The 17,631-nt window shown below is 37.6% G+C and overlaps 2 protein-coding genes across 5 annotated transcripts; both read right to left on the bottom strand.

Moving 5' to 3' along the window:
* LOC121745989 (blue copper protein 1a-like) lies at positions 1-585 on the bottom strand. The gene is made up of 2 exons (XM_042139933.1): positions 435-585; positions 1-338 (listed from the first exon to the last, which is right to left on the bottom strand). Exons 1-2 carry the CDS (start codon positions 583-585, stop codon positions 1-3), a joined length of 489 nt encoding a protein of 162 aa, XP_041995867.1.
* Positions 586-1,461: 876 nt separating this feature from the next.
* Positions 1,462-7,696, bottom strand: LOC121744902 (protein TPX2-like). 4 transcript variants are annotated; one of them, XR_006038721.1, is made up of 19 exons: positions 7,582-7,696; positions 7,282-7,489; positions 6,584-6,733; positions 6,207-6,299; positions 5,824-5,980; positions 5,474-5,582; positions 4,431-4,487; positions 4,086-4,180; positions 3,898-3,970; positions 3,759-3,818; positions 3,579-3,665; positions 3,282-3,340; positions 2,740-2,824; positions 2,602-2,667; positions 2,450-2,512; positions 2,293-2,370; positions 2,148-2,209; positions 1,920-2,008; positions 1,462-1,784 (listed from the first exon to the last, which is right to left on the bottom strand). XR_006038721.1 is itself a non-coding variant. In XM_042138601.1 (19 exons), exons 2-19 carry the CDS (start codon positions 7,475-7,477, stop codon positions 1,821-1,823), a joined length of 1,581 nt encoding a protein of 526 aa, XP_041994535.1. In that variant the 5' UTR covers positions 7,478-7,489; positions 7,582-7,696; the 3' UTR covers positions 1,462-1,820. The 4 variants fall into 4 exon arrangements, 2 of the variants coding, with proteins under 2 accessions (XP_041994535.1, XP_041994536.1); XM_042138601.1 differs by having other exon boundaries at positions 1,462-1,839; positions 2,148-2,192; XM_042138602.1 differs by having other exon boundaries at positions 2,148-2,192.
* Between the last annotated feature and the right edge of the window lie 9,935 nt (positions 7,697-17,631).

Raw genomic sequence — 17,631 nt, 5'->3', positions numbered from 1 at the left:
TTAGGCGATGATGGTTTTATAGAGTACTAAAGCAGCGAAGGCCCAAGCCCAAGCCCAAGATATGAGGGCGGAGTATCCATTAGCAGCTGAATCCACAAGGGGAGGAGGGGAAGGGGAAGGAGAAGGAGATGGAGCCGAGTCTGAAATGACATTTATGGCCAACTTCATCCCTTTGGAACAGTGCTCTGAAACGCCACAAGCGTACCACTTCTTGCCCGGGCTAGCAAGGGTAATTATGTCACTTCCTGTCAGGGAAGCACCGGACATCCTACACTCTTGGAAGTCAGCCGCGTTGCTCAGTCGATGCAGGTTATGAGACCCTTGTGCATACTTAAAAACTGCAATATTATGGAATAGTAACAATTCAATGGTTAAAAATTTATTTTCTACTCATGTAAAAAAAACACTAATAGTAAAAAATAATAGGGGCGTACTTAGCCTATCTCCGACGTGGAATTCTTTTCCCTGCGCCCATGCGGTGTAGTTCACGTTGAGTTTCCAGCCGGCGTCATCTCCCACAACGTAGTCAGATCCGAAAGCCGGCGCAGCCATCATCGCCACGAACAATAGAGCAATGAGAGCCATCTTAAGATGTACTAGGGTGGGTGCTTTATTCAAATATGCTATAGGTTTTTATTTCATCATGGTCATATATATGTTGGGTTATTTATAAGGTGGTCGCAGCCGGCTACCACAAAATTTCCATTATAGGGACATTGCCAAATTGTGGTTTTAGGCTACACAAATATTAAAGACTTGGTCCAAACAAAAGCTTCTTGTTGTTTTGTTGGATCAATGTGTATTTTATTGGTTAAGCAGCCAAATGGCGCGGTTGAATATATACTTCTTACTCCACATTTTATGCTACTACGTGGGTGTTCAGCTTGCAAAATTGTATTCCGAGATTAAATATGTAGCGTGTTTGGTTCACAACTCAATTCTAAATTATAAGTATCTTGGTACTATTTTATCTAAGAAACCGAACACCACCTACATGTATAAATTAGAGAATCAATTTTTGATTGTTATGGAATAATAATCTACAATGTTATAGATTTATTGTTATAATGTCATAGATAATAAACTTGATTCATTGCTATAATGTTTTAGATATTTTGAATCTTTATGAGAATCGATTTAGTGTATATAATGGCTTAAGTTTAGTGTATATTTTCGAAGTATACATGTTTTATTGGTTAATATTGTACTTAATAATATGAGGGGTGCGTTATAATACTAACATTTCTTAAATTGTTAACTTTTTAACTCATCTACACAGTGCATTAAAAAATGTCAACACAAATTTATATTGATATTTTAATACTGTGCTGACATTTTAAATATCAATATCAACACTGTATTAAAATATCCACTAAGTTTATGTTGACATATCAATATCATCGTGTTGACATTTTTAATACACTGCATTAATGAGCTATCAAAGTTAACAACTTAATAAAGTTAACAACGGATCACAATTCATAATATGCACGTAATCGGTAAGTCATCGCTGTACAATAGATTCGATTTATAAATCAACAGAGAATTACATTACACTCTGCTTTGAACCATTGGCGGCTGAACCTAGGACAAAATCGTAACTTTTTGTGGCTATAAACTTGGCTTCTGTAGTTAGTTATGGGATTCCTAGCATTGGGATATATACCAAATACCATGAGCATGATATGTGCTTGTCAGCCTCGATGCCAGATCGATCAATCAGCGTAGCCTGTTTGTATCTTACGCAAGCTCACATCCGAACACTTCACCGGATGGGTTTACTCCTGTCTGTATCTTATGCAAGCTCACATCCGAACACTTCACCGGATGGGTTTACTCCTGCAATGTATTCACAATACTAAGCGATGCTAAGAAGCTGAAGCAGTAAGATATAGTAGAACGGATGAATAATACATTACCAGCTAATGACTTCATCTTTTAGGTAGTTGCCACTAAATTGCATATTTCCTCCCAGCAAAGGCTGTTTTAGTTTTGTTGGTTGTTTTATCTAAGTACCAAATTAGAAAAGGGGTGTCAGTTGCATCTGTAATACTGTCTTAACTCATGAAGCTGCCACGATTTAAGTTACACGAGACTCTGGGAAATTTAAGTTGCACAATAAAAGGCAAGTAGGAGTATTTATTTACCTGATAACCTTTCTGGAAGCTACCCCATCCGTTCTCTTTCGAGCCCTGGAAAGAAAATGATTCTGTTCAAGATAAGAACTATGATAAATAAAAAAAAAACGATCCTTAAGTTTCTAACTCTAGCAACAAAAGTATCTGGAGAAACCTTTGTGCTTCTGTTGATAGAGCACGGCACTCTAGACTCAAAATTAGGAACTTGGGCCTCGGGTGCTGCCAGTGAGAGCTATTACAGAAGAAAAGAGAAATCAGAAGCTTAAACTATGTGATATAAAGATAAAGAGCAGTTTTCCATTCATTCTTACCTTGTTGAATAGTCCGGTGAGAGGATTATCATGACATCTCTTCTCTGTTTGGAAATTAAATTCCTGCAAAAGTAGGCAGTAGCTACTGTCAAGATGATGGCAAGTTAATTAACTAAAAGGTTCCACAATATGCACTATCATATGTAATCTACCATTGGCACTGTAGTTTCCTTCTTAATATTCCGAAAAATTCCCATGTCGCCCTTGCTTGTCAATATCTGGAGTTGAAAATTTTTGAGTTACCTTTGAAATGAGCGAACTTTGAGATAAAAATGTTTTTAAAAAGTCACCTTCTTATTGAGGGGTAGAGCTTTAAAGCAATGCTGGGATGTTTGCCTAGCATCTGCCCTGTAGGCAGTATTTACAGTGCTGTATCTGGAAACATATATAAGCGCATGATTAAGAATCATAGAGAGTTGATAATGTTCAAACTGCGGTAAGAAATACTACTCAACGTTGAAAAATCAGTGCACATTGACAAAAGAACTAAAACTAAAGGATTACTATTTAGCAAAAAGCTAACAACTGTATGCTGTTGAACAGAAAACGCTATGTAGAACCAAATAAACTCAACCGACAACGTCAAAAATAAAAAAAGTAAAAGCTGAATGAGGCAAGGCCCAATTTCATCATCTATACAGAACAGTATGTTATGTTACCAAGAACTAGCAAATCAGAACAAACTTATGATAACTAGCTTGATAGACATTCTTTCTACATAAGAGGCGTTAAATATTAAGGTGAGAGAAGCATTCATGCATCCAAGTCCAACAAATCAGAACAAACTTATGGTAACTAGCTTAAGAGTAAAATTAGTGTCACCAAAGATTACCTTCCAGGCACCTTGTTTCCACATTCTTTAGTTATATTAGATGAGTATTTGTGCAAGCCCTGTTACAAAAAAGAAGGGGGCACGCAAAAACAGTCATGAGGACATCCTAAAAGTCATCGAACTCACACCACCATAGATCGCAGCAAGTTTACTTGTACTAACACCAACAGAAAGATGGCAAGGAACAAAGTGAAGAGTACATTTATAACAATCTTTTCCAATAATAGACATTCTTTCTACATAAGAGGCGTTAACTATTAAGGTGAGAGAAGCATTCATGCATCCAAGTCCAACAACCTTATCAGAATGATTGGAAGGGGCTGTGGATTTGAAAGCAGCCGAGCCATGTTGCGCAGCCCTCTCTGATGTCTTCAAGTGGAATTCCTGAAAAAAAAAGTTACCATGGAGAATTAAACATGATGCAAGTAAGGTAGATCAAAAATCTCAGAGTGAGAATGTATCATCTTATCGACTCACTTGAAAAGTTTGTTGATGAGGGATGCTTCTTTTGGGGAGCAAAGATGGGGCTTCGAGAATCTGAAAACAAGACTATGATCTAAATGCCAAACTACAATTCAGGGATACACAAGATCACTTCATAGAATTAGATGCTAACTTTTTTATTTAGTGGGAGAGCTTTGAATCTACCAACAGTTGAAGCCTCTTTTTCATCTTTTATGCTATTGGATCTGAAACTCAACCACCATGCACATAATAGTCATCAGTATAAAATATACTTTCATCATGGACAAAGTTAACATCCAGTGAAATAACAACCAATGCAGCTGAATGAATCGAACAAACCTTAATCTTTGGGCCCTGCATGCAGTCTCAAGATGATGATCCCTAGGAATAGTGATCCTCGGCTTAGTTTGTCTTGGACCATTGAGGACTCCATCCTGAAGAATCATTTAAAAAAATTAACATCCCGATTTTCAATAAATTCAAATTTTAGGACCCATTAATGTTAATAGGTAATTTATGAATAAAACAGTGTATATCTTTTTTAACTGATACAATAGCTATACATTTCCAAATTTTCCACTTCTCTTTCCATATCTACGATCATGAACACAAAAAAACATTTCCATGTAGTTCAGATTGACTGCTTAGAACTGCTAAGATTCACTTCATGAGTAGAGGACTTACCCGCTTGGGTACCTTGTGAACAAAATTAGTCTGCTGCAGCTGATCAGTCCCCTCAACCTGGTTGTACAAATAAATCTCTAAGAATCACTAAAGAAAAATAATCTCTATTGACATTTCTATTAAACTATGTGAATTATAAGCATGGAACTGGTGACACAAAAGAAACAACGGTATGGGAAAAAAGCAAGAGTGTACCATATACTACTAAATACTCCCTCCGTCCCAAGGAAGATGACCCCTTCCTTGGGCGGCACGATATTTTATGTAGTTTTATTTTGTGTGTTAGGTGGAGAGAGTAAAGTAAGAGAGAGGGAATAAAGTAGAGATAAAGGGGTTCCATTTTTAGTAATGGGTCATCTTAGGTGGGACAAACTAAAAAGAAAAGTGGGTCATCTTCAATGGGACAGAGGCAATACTATACTACATAATGCATGTCATGAAAGAATTTTAAATTATTAAGGGAGCACCAAAGCTATAGGAATCCAAGCCTCAAATGTAGCATCAAACTGCAGGCTACAGATGCTGCCCTGAGATAATAATTCAACTTTCTAGAATGCTATAATCATCAACAGCATAATTAATCAATCATGAGTAAAATCATTTAGGAGTTTGGTGTGGAAGAGTCTATCATAAGCTAATATGATATTATGGAATCCATAATCCATATCATGAAGAACTTAATGTTGAATAAAAGATGCCTAAGTTGAAGAAATAAAAGCCTCAATCATAGCAGTAAACTGTGGAGGCAGCCCCAAAACAAACATATATACCATTACCATTAAAAGCACAATAATGCAAGGTTTGGTTTGCAAGAGTTTATCAGCAATCTACATAACTGTCTGTGTGTAAAACTTTCATTCATATTGAGCACATTATGGCATTTTAATGGAAAGCCACATGCAGTTTTATCAAGAACCCACAGCTCATTTAAATCCAGCAAACAGATATACTTACAAAAGAAATTTAACAGAAGAAAAACTAGGAAACAAAATCACATGAGAAATTTGAACTTCTAACATCGAGGGACGAAAAAAAACCACTACCTTCCGCAAAAGACCACCTTCAAGTTTTTGTCTTTTAGCTGCTTGATTTTCAACAACACAACCATTGGCCGAGCTTTTAGACGCCTTCTCGAAGACACATATATTTGATCTACCACAAGAAACAATATGTTATAAATTAGTATTTGTACATTCATTTTCTAAGACTTAGTTATATATAACCAAGTCTCCTTGCGAAAAAAAACAAAAATGATGAAATCACTAACTCCAGGTCAACGAATATCGTCCTTCTTTAACACAAAATTCACATTAAAATTTAGCAAACTCAATCTCCCCCAGAAAGTGATTTTTCACTAATAGTCACCTGTAATCAGAAGTAAAGAAACCCTTACCTAGAATAACCTGCCTGGACAGGACGATTTTGCTTCGCTAATTGACTCACTGTTGGCTTCATAAGAGTTGAAGACCTTGGATAAGTGGGCTTCTTGGATGGTCTACTTTGAGTGTCTGACTTTACAGTATTTTTTTCGTTATTGTAAATGGTTAATCCTGTGAAGGTATATGATGATCAATAGAAGTTTGATATATTATTGTAAACTTAAAAAGGCCAATCAGCCTACATGCTAAAATAACCGCAATAGAGGTTATCAGTAAAACACTCAAGAAAATTTATGGCGGGAGTAATATGTGCTAAACAAAAGAAAATGGGACAGGGAACAGTAGCAGAACAGACACAAAACACTTGCAAAATAAACAGTATAAGCATAAAGTAAACCTGAGGATAAATTTTGGGGTCGACTTTGAAACTTTTGCTGGCTGTCAATATGTACAGTGCAGGAAGTTCCTCTTTCTTTCTCTTCTCCATCATCTGTAAGATGACATTACACAAAAATGTAAAGTAAAGTGATATATCTAGCTGGGTCAGGATTAAGTGATTGTTCAGTCAGTGACAATATCCTTGGTCCCTAGGGAGTACTACTATTATATAGATATATAAAGATGAAAACACAAAGCATCTTATATAAGTGAAATAGAAAAAGTTCAGTTGTCATTTACAGAGTAGAAACTGAGAGCACAGATAAAGAAAGATACTCTTCCAAACAGACATGCCACAATGATAACAGACGAATTGTAGCAATGGTGAACTTGTACCTCCATAGTTCATCACTATAATTTCATGGCATTCTTCAACATCAGAGTCACTCTCGCACAAGTTCATGCTGTCCACGCCTTTAGATTTGGGGGAGATATTAACGTTTTCAAATAATATCTCCTCTCTTGGACCTAGATTTTGCACAAAAGCTGAAAAGGAAAAACAAAATATATAAAACCATAAGTTCGACTGATCACAGATCAACAAACAGGATTAACTGAAAACAGCCATTATCCAAAACTTTTATGCTTAGAAAACAGCATATAGACCTCAATCCCGATTGCACAAATGATTCCAGTGCACATTACCGTACATTTCTGAAATTGAAGCTTCTCACAGTATAACTGACAACTTATCTGCTGTGAAGTTATTTCCCCAAACTGCGTCGTTCCAATGAACCACAATTTTCTAAAATCAATCTAGCTTGTAAACAAACAAATGTTAAGAACACCATCTTAAACAGCTTTAAAACAACCAAATTTTAGAATAATTCGATCATTTAAAAGTATAATAACCGTGTAGATTCAACGCTTCTAGTGCCCTAAGCTCTAAATATTGTACTTTAAGAGAGCTCCTATAAACGAGTATTGACTCTTAAGGAAAGGGGGAAATGTGATTTCAAAAAGATGACAGAATATTTGTTTCAACTATGCAAACGAAAGGTAAAAAAAGGCAATAACAGTGCGGAGAAGATTACGAGACGGAGGATAACTTCCGGCGGAATGGAACCAGAGCTCAGCTTGGCGAGCCTGGAGCGGCGACTCGTCATGGCTGAAGTCGAAGAAACGAGCGGCGTCGAACTCGTAGTCAAGATCAATCTCATAGGCGGTGAAAGTGTATTCGACCTCCTCCTCGTCCTCCTCCGCAGCAAGTTCCACCATCTCTTCTTCCATTTTCCTCAACCCCTGCAGGTGTAGAGAGATAGAGAAAAACTGAGCTTAGAATTCTCGGAATGCGAGAGAGAATGAGAACTGAAATGTGGACTTGTGATGCGTACGATAAAGACAGGAGCTGTATGTGTATTTTGTTTTTGCAGAAGTCAGAGAAGAATAGAGAGGGAGAAAGAGAGATGGAGCGGAGTAAGAGGATCCGGAAATTTGAATGTTGCGGATATGGGAGGATCCGATTAGAGTCCTGGAGTCTGGACCTCTTTTTAATTTGAGTTGATTAGAGCATCTCCAATAAGAATAGCTCGGTTATAGCTCAGCCATAGACCAGCCACAAACTCCTCCTGCTAATATCATACTCCCTCCGTCCCCAAATAAGAGTCGCTAATTTCCATTTTTGGCCGTCCCCCATTAAGAGTCACTCTTCATTTTTACCATAAATGGTAGTATGCCTCAAATTCCACTAACTCACTCCACTCACATTTTATTATAAAACCAATATAAAAATGTGAGTCTCACATTCCACTAACTTTTTCAACCAACTTTTCTCTACATTTCTTAAAACTCGTGCCCGGTCAAAGAGCGACTCCTATTAGGGGACGGAGGGAGTACTATACATACCGTCTTTTATTTGCTGATATCATACGTATATTTTCATTTAATTTTTTCTCAGTCTAATTTTTTTTTTCTTTTTCTTTTTTCTCTGATTTTTTAGAATTAATTCAGTTCAATATTAATATAAAAATCATTAAGGAATTTTTTTATTGATATTGCTTTGTTAATAATTCATAAATTTATCATTTTTTTAATAATTATTAAGTAGATTTTGCAACTAAATTACTTTTAAAATAAATAAGAAAAATAAATAATTTATTAACAAAAGAAAAAGGACTTAATGAAAATGTATTAGTACAAGGATCTATCTAATGAGGCAAAAAAAAATTAAAAGGATTTAATGTAACAAAATGCTGGTAAAAGGATTTAATGAACCATAAAAATTATAAAAAGACCTAATAAAATATACTCTGTATAAAGATCTTCAAATATGTTTTGCCCTAACTTTAATGAGATTTTCAAATTCTAATATGATAGTGGTAGTACGCAAAACGCATTTATCCCCGCTTGGATAGTTTTTTTTAGTGGGGTAATACTCAAAACGACATTATTTTATTAAAAGTAATTTTTTTTCTCTTTTCTATTTTATTAGAAAAACATTATTGTGACATTTACTAAAAGTTGTCTCTTTGTATACGAATGTGATGGAGTATTTGAGAAAAGTTGAAATTTCATGATTTAAAACTTTATTACCCCATGCGTATTTGATTGACTAAATTCGTGATAGATGGCTATTATTAACGAGAATTCATGTGACATAAATTGTGAGTTAAATAAATTGAAGGGCTTAGAGCATCAGCAATAGCGCCCGTCCCAGCGGAATTCCGACCGGCTTGCCGGAATTCCGCGGCGGACGTCCGCCATTGTGCATGGTATGCACGGATACGGAATTCCACCGAGGACACCGCAGTTCCGCGGCGTTATGCGGAATTACTTCGCGACGGGCGTGCGGATGTCCGCCATTGCGTTGACTCCCACGGACGTCCGCACGGAATTTCCGTTTATTGCATTAAATTTTTTTAATTGTGAGAAGTCCTTCGGGATGTCCGCCACTGTGCAGTGGGAAGTCCTTATTACGTGGCAGTGTAGTGGGAAGTCCTTATTGCGTGGCAATGTAGTGGAAAGTCTGTATGACGTGGCATGAGGTGTTTTTGGGAATTCCGCGGGAAATTCCGCGCCACTGCTGATGCTCTTAGGGAGGCTAATGACAAAAGGTCAAAGGCTGGAGGAGTACATCCTTTACATACTGTTCGAGGTAAGAGAATGAGAAAGTGTCATATTTTTCGGATCAAGTATCGGTGGGTACTTGATTGGACAATCCTACTCGGATCAGTCCATATTTGATCAATGCATATTTATAATTAAGTTACTAATTGTAATAGGTATATCGAAATTATTCAAAACCCAATTCTGCGCTGCGCTAATCAAGGACTCATTTTTTTGTGAAAACATTATCATACTAAATGGAGTATAAAATTCAAGTCATTCGTAGTTCGAGCCTTATTGTATACTAGCATTATTCTCGTAAAGTTTGATTTTATAATTTTTAGCATTAATATTTTATTAATACATCTTATTCGATTAGAAATTGAACATCAAAATTGAATATTGATAATAATCATAATTAAAAACTTAAAATTTGAAAGAGATTGAAAAAATTATATAGGAAATGAGTACTCGAAAAGATCTTTTTAAATCAAACAAAAGCATGATCTTCACTCTTTCAGAAGTTTCATTTTTTTTAAAATGCAATTTTATCTATTTATGAGTTATGTCTATACATTTCCGCAATACACGTAATAAACATTCTACTATATTAGACATGAAAATAAATAAATCTCACTATAAAAACGGATAAATTCATAAATCTCACTTATTACTACTACTTTTTACGAAATTTAGGTGCATGTGTTACATAGTATATGAGTGAATTTCATCCCTAAAAGACATAATGTATTAATGTGGCTACCCATAAGAGAATATTCATTAAATTAATATATGTATAATAAATTAAATGTCTCATTTAATGCTAAAATGTTTCTAAACTAGTATTATCATCCTGCTTATTTTTGGAGAGATTGTGCATATTGGTTTTGAATTTGAATTTGAATTTGAATTTAAAATTTATAAAAATGAAAATCTTGAAACAATTAAAATCATTAATAATAAAAACAGTAATTACGAATTAATATACATATAGATAAGAACAAAACAATCAAGAAATGTACTAGTGTATAAACATAAAATTTTGAATTAATATAGGAACTAATTTACAATTAAAGTGCAATCATGACGTACTGATTAACATAAGTTCGTGACATGATTCTTTTATGCTTGAGACTGTGGTTCAATTTAATTTGGCCCATTCATTAAATATGGTAACGTCAAATCAAATGCAAATAAAGAAAAAAAGTAATATATGGAGTACTCCATTAATTAAAAATGAATAAAAACTTAACAAGGTACAAACAACAGTATATCATATATAAATATTAAATTAGTGATTACATAGCGGTCTTTATCCACTTAGCAAAACAATGAGTGAAAAATCATGTAAATCAATCTTCGCATTCATGGCTGCAATGTTAGATCATTTTCAGATAAAAATGTGATTGGCTTGCAATCAACATTTATTGAAAAGACAAGAAGTAGATACAGTTTTCAAATTTTGAAATAATAATACTCCTTATAGGAAAATGGGAATTGTGCTGTCAGCTTGTGAGAAAGGTGTGTCCTTATTCAGAGGGGCGAACTCGTCATTGCATCGCTACACAACTGAAATTCCGGCGCGGGTCCATGGCTTGCTGGTCCGCTTGAAATCCCCAATATGCCCTTAACGGTTTAATTCGTTTCAGAGTCACTTTAACATGCATAGGATTCTTCTTGGAGTAGAGGAAGGTAGGTAGCTGCTCAGCTACACACATCCACACCTGGTTGCGTCTTGCGTGATTCCATCGAAATCTACTCCTTTAGACCATCCACGATAGGAATAGCTCATCAATAGTTCAGCCATAACCTAGCCACAAACTCCTCCTGCCACATCATCAATACTAAAAATCCTCCTGTCACATCATAAATAGCACAGTCATAGCCTAGCCACATCATAAATAGCTCAGCCACATCAATAGCCAAATCACTAATAACAATTATATAAAAATGAAATAATTAACAATCACACAATATACGAAATTTAATTTACGAGACATATACGAAAAACATTAATAATACTATTAAAATTTTAAAAAGTACAATAATTTTAAAAAAAGTACAATAATTTAAAAAAATTACAATAATTAATAAAAAAGTACAATAATTCACTCCTCTGCTCCGTCGTCGTCTCCGTCGTTGTCGGCACCATCGCCTCCGCCTCCGTCGCCGCCGCCTCTACTCTCGGCGGTTTCCCTCCGTGCCGCCTCCAAATCCTCCTACATGCTCAGGAGCAATGTTTGAAGCAAACTCTTCTCCACGGGGTCCACCGCCGCCCGCCATTCGGCCATCGTCTTGACAATCTGAGCGCGCGTTTGTTAACGCGCCAAGAATTTGAGATCCGCTGTGGATTGGCCAAGGGGGGATGACGACCGGACCTCCTGGGAAACCCCGACGACCCCCTCGCCTCCCGTTGAGCCCGCTTGTGCCCAACCGGGCGAGTTCGGCGAGCGAACGAACGAGGGGTCGGGACCTCCTGGGCCGTCTCGGGGAGGTCGAGGGAACCACCGTTGCTGCCGCTGAAATCACCGGTATAGTTCAGTCGTTGCTTCTTCGGCCAGCCAGCGTCGACACCTACTCGGAACTTCTCGGAGTCGTTCAGCACAAGATAGCAGTTCCAGTAGGTGAAGTCCTTATACACCCCCTTCAGGGGGAAGGCTTTCTCCACTATCCTCCTGCAGTCTTCCTCCGTTTGGCCACTGCTCATCATGCGGAGGGCGTTGGTGTACAAGTCCGAAAATCGAGAGATCGCAGCCCTGATTCGGTCCCACCCCTTCCGGCAATCCTCCCCGGTGCATCGCTCCCCTCCGGGCAAAACCTCTGGTAGGCTGCTGCTATCTTGTCCCACAAGTTAACGATCCTCTGGTTGTTCGAAACGAGAGGATCGTCGCAAACACTCACCCACGCCTTGGACAGCGCGACATTCTCCGCGTCCGTCCACCTCCTCCGTACCGAGCTGTCGTCCTCACCCGGCTGCGAGGACTCGCCGACCCTCTTCCCCTTGCTTTTCTTCTTTGGGGCGCCACGACCCCGCCCTGCGCCCCCCGTTTGAACGGGAGCATCCGGAACACCGAGAAGATCTAACCCCAAGTCATCGAAGGAGAAAGTGTCAAATTGGGGCAACGGCTGCGCCTCCGTTGGGGTCGATGTGTGCGACGAACCAGTCGAAAAATCAAAACTGGGGCGATAGACGTCCCCGGCGTCCCCGGTGTCGCCTGGGATCCCCCCGTCGTCCACTGCATCGCCGGTACCCCCCGTCGTCCACTGCGTCGCCGGTACCCCCCCCCCGGCGTCCCTTGCGTCGCCTGTACCCCCCGGGCATCATCTGCATTCCGGGTGCCCACCCCGGCATCATCTGGGCACTGGGTGCCCACCCCGGCATCGCTGAAAACCCCCCCGGCGGACTCCCCCGGCTGGCGTCCCGGGCATCATCTACTGTCACGGGTACATGTTGTAGTATGGTGGCATCTGACTCCATCCACTTCCCACGGGGACCGGGGGAGTTTGAGCTTGAGACTCGCTACCGTTGTTGATCTTGTACAGAAATTTAGATAGAGAGAGTACTCATTAAAACAAGTGGTGCGAATGAAAATGACGTGCAAGGCGCGTATATAGTGTTTCGAAAAAAAAATCGCGCTAGGCGATCCGGACGCTGCAATAGCGCCGAGCGGATCGCCCAGTGCACCGCCTAGTGCCACGGAACCGCCGAGCGCTAGGCGGTTTTTAATTCTGGAAATGGCTGGGCGGTTGCAATAGATCGCCTAGCGCACCGCCTAGCGCCGGCACTCAGCTAAGCGGTGCGCTAGGCGCTATTGTGGATGGCCTTATGGAGTACTTCCTTTGTCTTATTTTAACCAGAGTATTTTGTAGTTCCTGTGCGGCAGTGGACGTGTTTTTTTCGCTATAGGATTGTGTCAAGTGAGTTAAATAAATAAAAAATAAAGTAGAAAATGAAAATTGTAGAAAAATAAAGAGAGAATAAAATAAAAGGAAGTAATACAAAAGAGAATAAATGTGTTGACTTTTGCTAGAAAATGAAATGGCTCAACTACCGCGGAACGGAGGGAGTAGTATTTGAAAATTTATACTCACTGTGTCCTATAAAAATAGGGACATTTGGGATGACATAGGAGTAATATATACTCATTCCTTCCCAGCTCAAGTGATTGAATTGATTTCTTTTTGGCTGTTGTTTAGCGAAAATGATACTCCCTCCGCCTCATAAAAATATTGGCATTGAGTATGACACGAAAATTAAGACAAAATTAGTAAAATAAGATAAAGGAGGAGAATGATATGGTAAAGTAAGAGAAAGGAGGAGAATGATAGTTAAAGTAGTGTTAATGGATAGTGAGACTTGTATTATTAAATTGATATAACTTTCCAAAAATGGAATGCACATATATTTGTAGGACGGACGAAAATGGAACGTGCACATATTTTTATGGGACGAAGGTAGTACTCCCTCCATCCCACAAGAATATGCACTCTTTCCTTTTTAGTCCGTCCCACAAGAATATGCACTTTTCAATTTTGAAAACTTTTTTCACTCTAATAAGGTGTGGCTCATTCTCCACTAACAATACTTTAATTACTTTTTCTCTCTACCTCTCTCTTACTTTTTCAATTTTGTATTAAAACTCGTGTCGAACCCAAAATGCATATTCTTTGGGGATGGAGGGAGTAATAAATAGTTAAAGTGAATAAAAAGTAAAGTAAAGAGAAAATAATATAGAAGAGAGCTTCTTATACATTATTCTCTCTCTTGGAGAAAATAAAACATCCAGCGGTCCGCTGAGCCTCAGCCAGCAGCCGCCGAAGCCCATTGACCATCGAAGAAGCAGCGGTTCACCTCGAAAATCACGTCTAGAAGAAGACACGATCGTGACCACTGGATCATAGCCACCGACCAGCGGCCGAATGTGCCCTGTCCAACATCCCGATGGGATTGAGTGGCGTTGAATATAACCTATTTCTCTCCAAAACTTACCTTGTTGGGATAGAAGATATACCATATCAAGGAGCATGACTTGAGGCCTATAAATACCCCAAAAGCTTCATCAAATGAACCTTTTGTTGAACCCCTATATTTCAGAGATAATTTGAGAGTTCATGTCCATCATTCTACATCATTCCACCATACTTAGAGTTTGAAGCTTGGATTCAAAAGAAGATTGACCATACAAGATTCTTCCTTTAGGTTTTATCTTTTTTTGTTTTTATATTCTGACTAAAATCCAATTTTGGTCCCTTGCATTTGTCCTAAAATTCTTTTTGGTCCCATACATAAAGTTTGTGACCTTTTGGTCCCTAACATATTGTTTTGGTACAATTTGGTCCCAAACAAGGTCACAAACTTATGTATGGGACCTGAAAAGAATTTTATAGAAAATGTACGAGACCAAAATTGGACTTTAGTCCTAGATTATAATTAAATTATTACATTGATCAAACGTTTTAAACGTTAATTTTAACAGAAAATGGTTATTTTGGACCAAAACGATATGTTTGGGACCAAAGGGTACCAAAACGATATGTTAGGGACCAAAAGGTCACAAACTTAATGTACGAGACCAAAAAGAATTTTAGGGCAAATGTAAGAGACTAAAATTGGACTTTAGTCTTATATTTTCTATGATTTACCTATAAACAATGAGTTTAGTTTATTTGTCTATGAATACCTACATCTATAGAAATCTAAGATTTGTTAGGCCATCCGCAACGCTGTCTCTTATCCGTCTCTTAACCGTCTCATCTCATAACTATTAACGGGCAACCCATGCAACCCTCCATCTCTTATCCGTTCTCTTAACCATCTCATCCCTTAAATATTCCTTCAATTTCATTTTTTATTTTTATTTCCAACAAATTCAATTAATAAAAACACACTTCATTAAATAAAATTACAACTTCAAATTCTAAAAAAATTTAAAAAACACATAATTAAAAACCTAAAAAAATATTAAAAATACTAATTTCTTCTGCGCACTCTACTGGTTGCCAAAGTTTGCCCAAATGTGCTCCATTAGATCATCTTGGAGTTGGGCGTGGGCGGTAGAATCACATGTCCTTGCCCGAATAGACAACCGATTTTGCATAGACGGCTGCACTCCACTGCGAGGCGGACTACTTGCGGTAGAGCTTCCCGGGGTTTCAGGGTCGAACCAATTTTCCGCCTTAAGTCCTTCATCGGCGACAATCATGTTGTGCAAAATTATGCACGTATACATGATGTCGACCATATTCTTCATAAACCACGTACGAGTAGGGGCTTTGATAATGTTGAAGCGCGTCAGCATGACGAAGCCCACTCGCGGGCCGGCGAGTGGGCGTCACGCGTGGCGCCAGCGCGCACCATGTCACGCGGGCGCGTGGCGAGCTGGCCGCCACCCGTCTCGGTGAGACGGGCGTCTCGGAGGGATGAGATAAGAGACACCCGCGGGACGCGTTGCGGGTGCTCTTAGTAACTTTTTTTGGTTTAAAGAATTCCAGTTTTTTATATTCGTTTGTTCATGTTTACTTTATTCTAAGTTGTTCGATAATACTTCATGTTTGAGTGACATATACTATAATGATTTCTTGGCATGTAAAAGCATTTGAGATAAGATTTGCATGTTAGAGGGATTTAGTTAGCGCTACAATTAATTCCCCCTAAAATGGTACTGTTAATTAAGAGTGAGGGATTCTTGAGGGTCTAATCATTATGTTTAGAGTTAATAATCTAAGCTTAACAACCCTAGTGTTTAATCTACTTTGTGTCGCATGGGCAATACTTGTGTCAATCGCTCTAGCTAAGCATGAGCTATTCTAGGATATCATAAAATTTTTTTGTGTAAACCATAATTGTGAAAACGTATCCATAGAATTTAATGTTGAGTGCATAAATATAATGTAATTTTTCTAATATCGTTCTTTGCGTTGCGTCTTTCCTTTATTTGAGTAGTGTTTTTTTCCTCTTGCAAATTAGAATTGGTTCAAATCTATGAGTTGTAATTTCTCTCTATCCCACAATACATCCAGTGTCTTCGTCACCAATTTGCAGGTTTCTCTCTTGTGTCACTCTATCTTACCTGCGCGTATTTATCTTATTATCTATCTCTCACAGCTTATGGCCAACAATACCACCACTACTTGCTCAACCTGACCGATTCTTTCAACATCGATACTGCGCCTATTGAAAGTCATTTATGTATCTCTAGATTCCCAAACTCTATCCTGATTAAATGGAAATCAAGATAGATAAGTTTGAGAGCGTGTAGTATTCATTTTATGTATCTGAGTTGTGCAGTGTTTGATTTTTTTTTGGTTCAATTATTAAAAATAGAGGGAACATCATTTTAGGTACACGAACTTTGCCAAAGTATCATTTTAGGTCCGTGAACTTTGAAAATATCATTTTAGATACACGAACTTTGAGTTAGTACTATTTGAGGTTCTTTTTACTATTTCCAGTTTTTTTTGGACGAAAATACCCTCAATACAATTCATTTATTCCTAATACAATTCATTTATACTCTCATTTTTCCTCACAATCCGTATATTTTCTTCATCACAATTCGATAATACCAAAATTAATCTATATGTCAATTCACGGTGTAATTTCTACATATTTCGGTGTACGAATCTTCTGCTTATATAAATAAATTGCTGCAATTCCACGCAATAAATTGCTGTAATATTAATCCATAAACTCCATACTTGTCACAAACTCCTTTTTCTGTAATTCCCACGCAATAAACTGCTGTATAATATTGTACTTATATTTTCATAATTACTACCTCACATAACGTAATTATGCATACCTTTCTGTAAAACATTTTGTATATTAATTGCATGATTGATGTTCTTAATTAATTTTTACTGTAATATATAAATTTGACACATAGAGATCAATTAAATAACTGAGTATACTTCATGAATGAATAACATTTATAAATATATTGTGAGAAGAGCGAAAAGAAAAATAATGGTGCCAAAAAAATAACATTTAGTAGGAAAAATGAGTATAAATGAATTGTATTAGGAAATGAATTGTATTAGGAATAAATGAATTGTATTGAGGGTATTTTCGTCCAAAAAAACATGAAAATAGTAAAAAGGACCTCAAATGATACTAACACAAAGTTCGTGTACCTAAAATGATATTTTCAAAGTTCACGGACCTAAAATGATACTTTGTCAAAGTTCGTGTACCTAAAATGATGTTCCCTCTTAAAAATATTAGTTGTTTCTATAAAATTAAGATGATATTGAATTGAAATTTGAAATAATAGTATGTTATATAGTTTGTTAAAGTCTGAAATAAAAAGAAAGGAGAATGATATAGAATGATCTTTCCT

Source organism: Salvia splendens, chromosome 8, assembly GCF_004379255.2.
Source record: "Salvia splendens isolate huo1 chromosome 8, SspV2, whole genome shotgun sequence".
Classification (NCBI taxonomy): Eukaryota; Viridiplantae; Streptophyta; class Magnoliopsida; order Lamiales; family Lamiaceae; genus Salvia; species Salvia splendens.
Note: the sequence above shows the minus strand (reverse complement) of the source record. Positions and strands in the feature narration are given on the sequence as shown.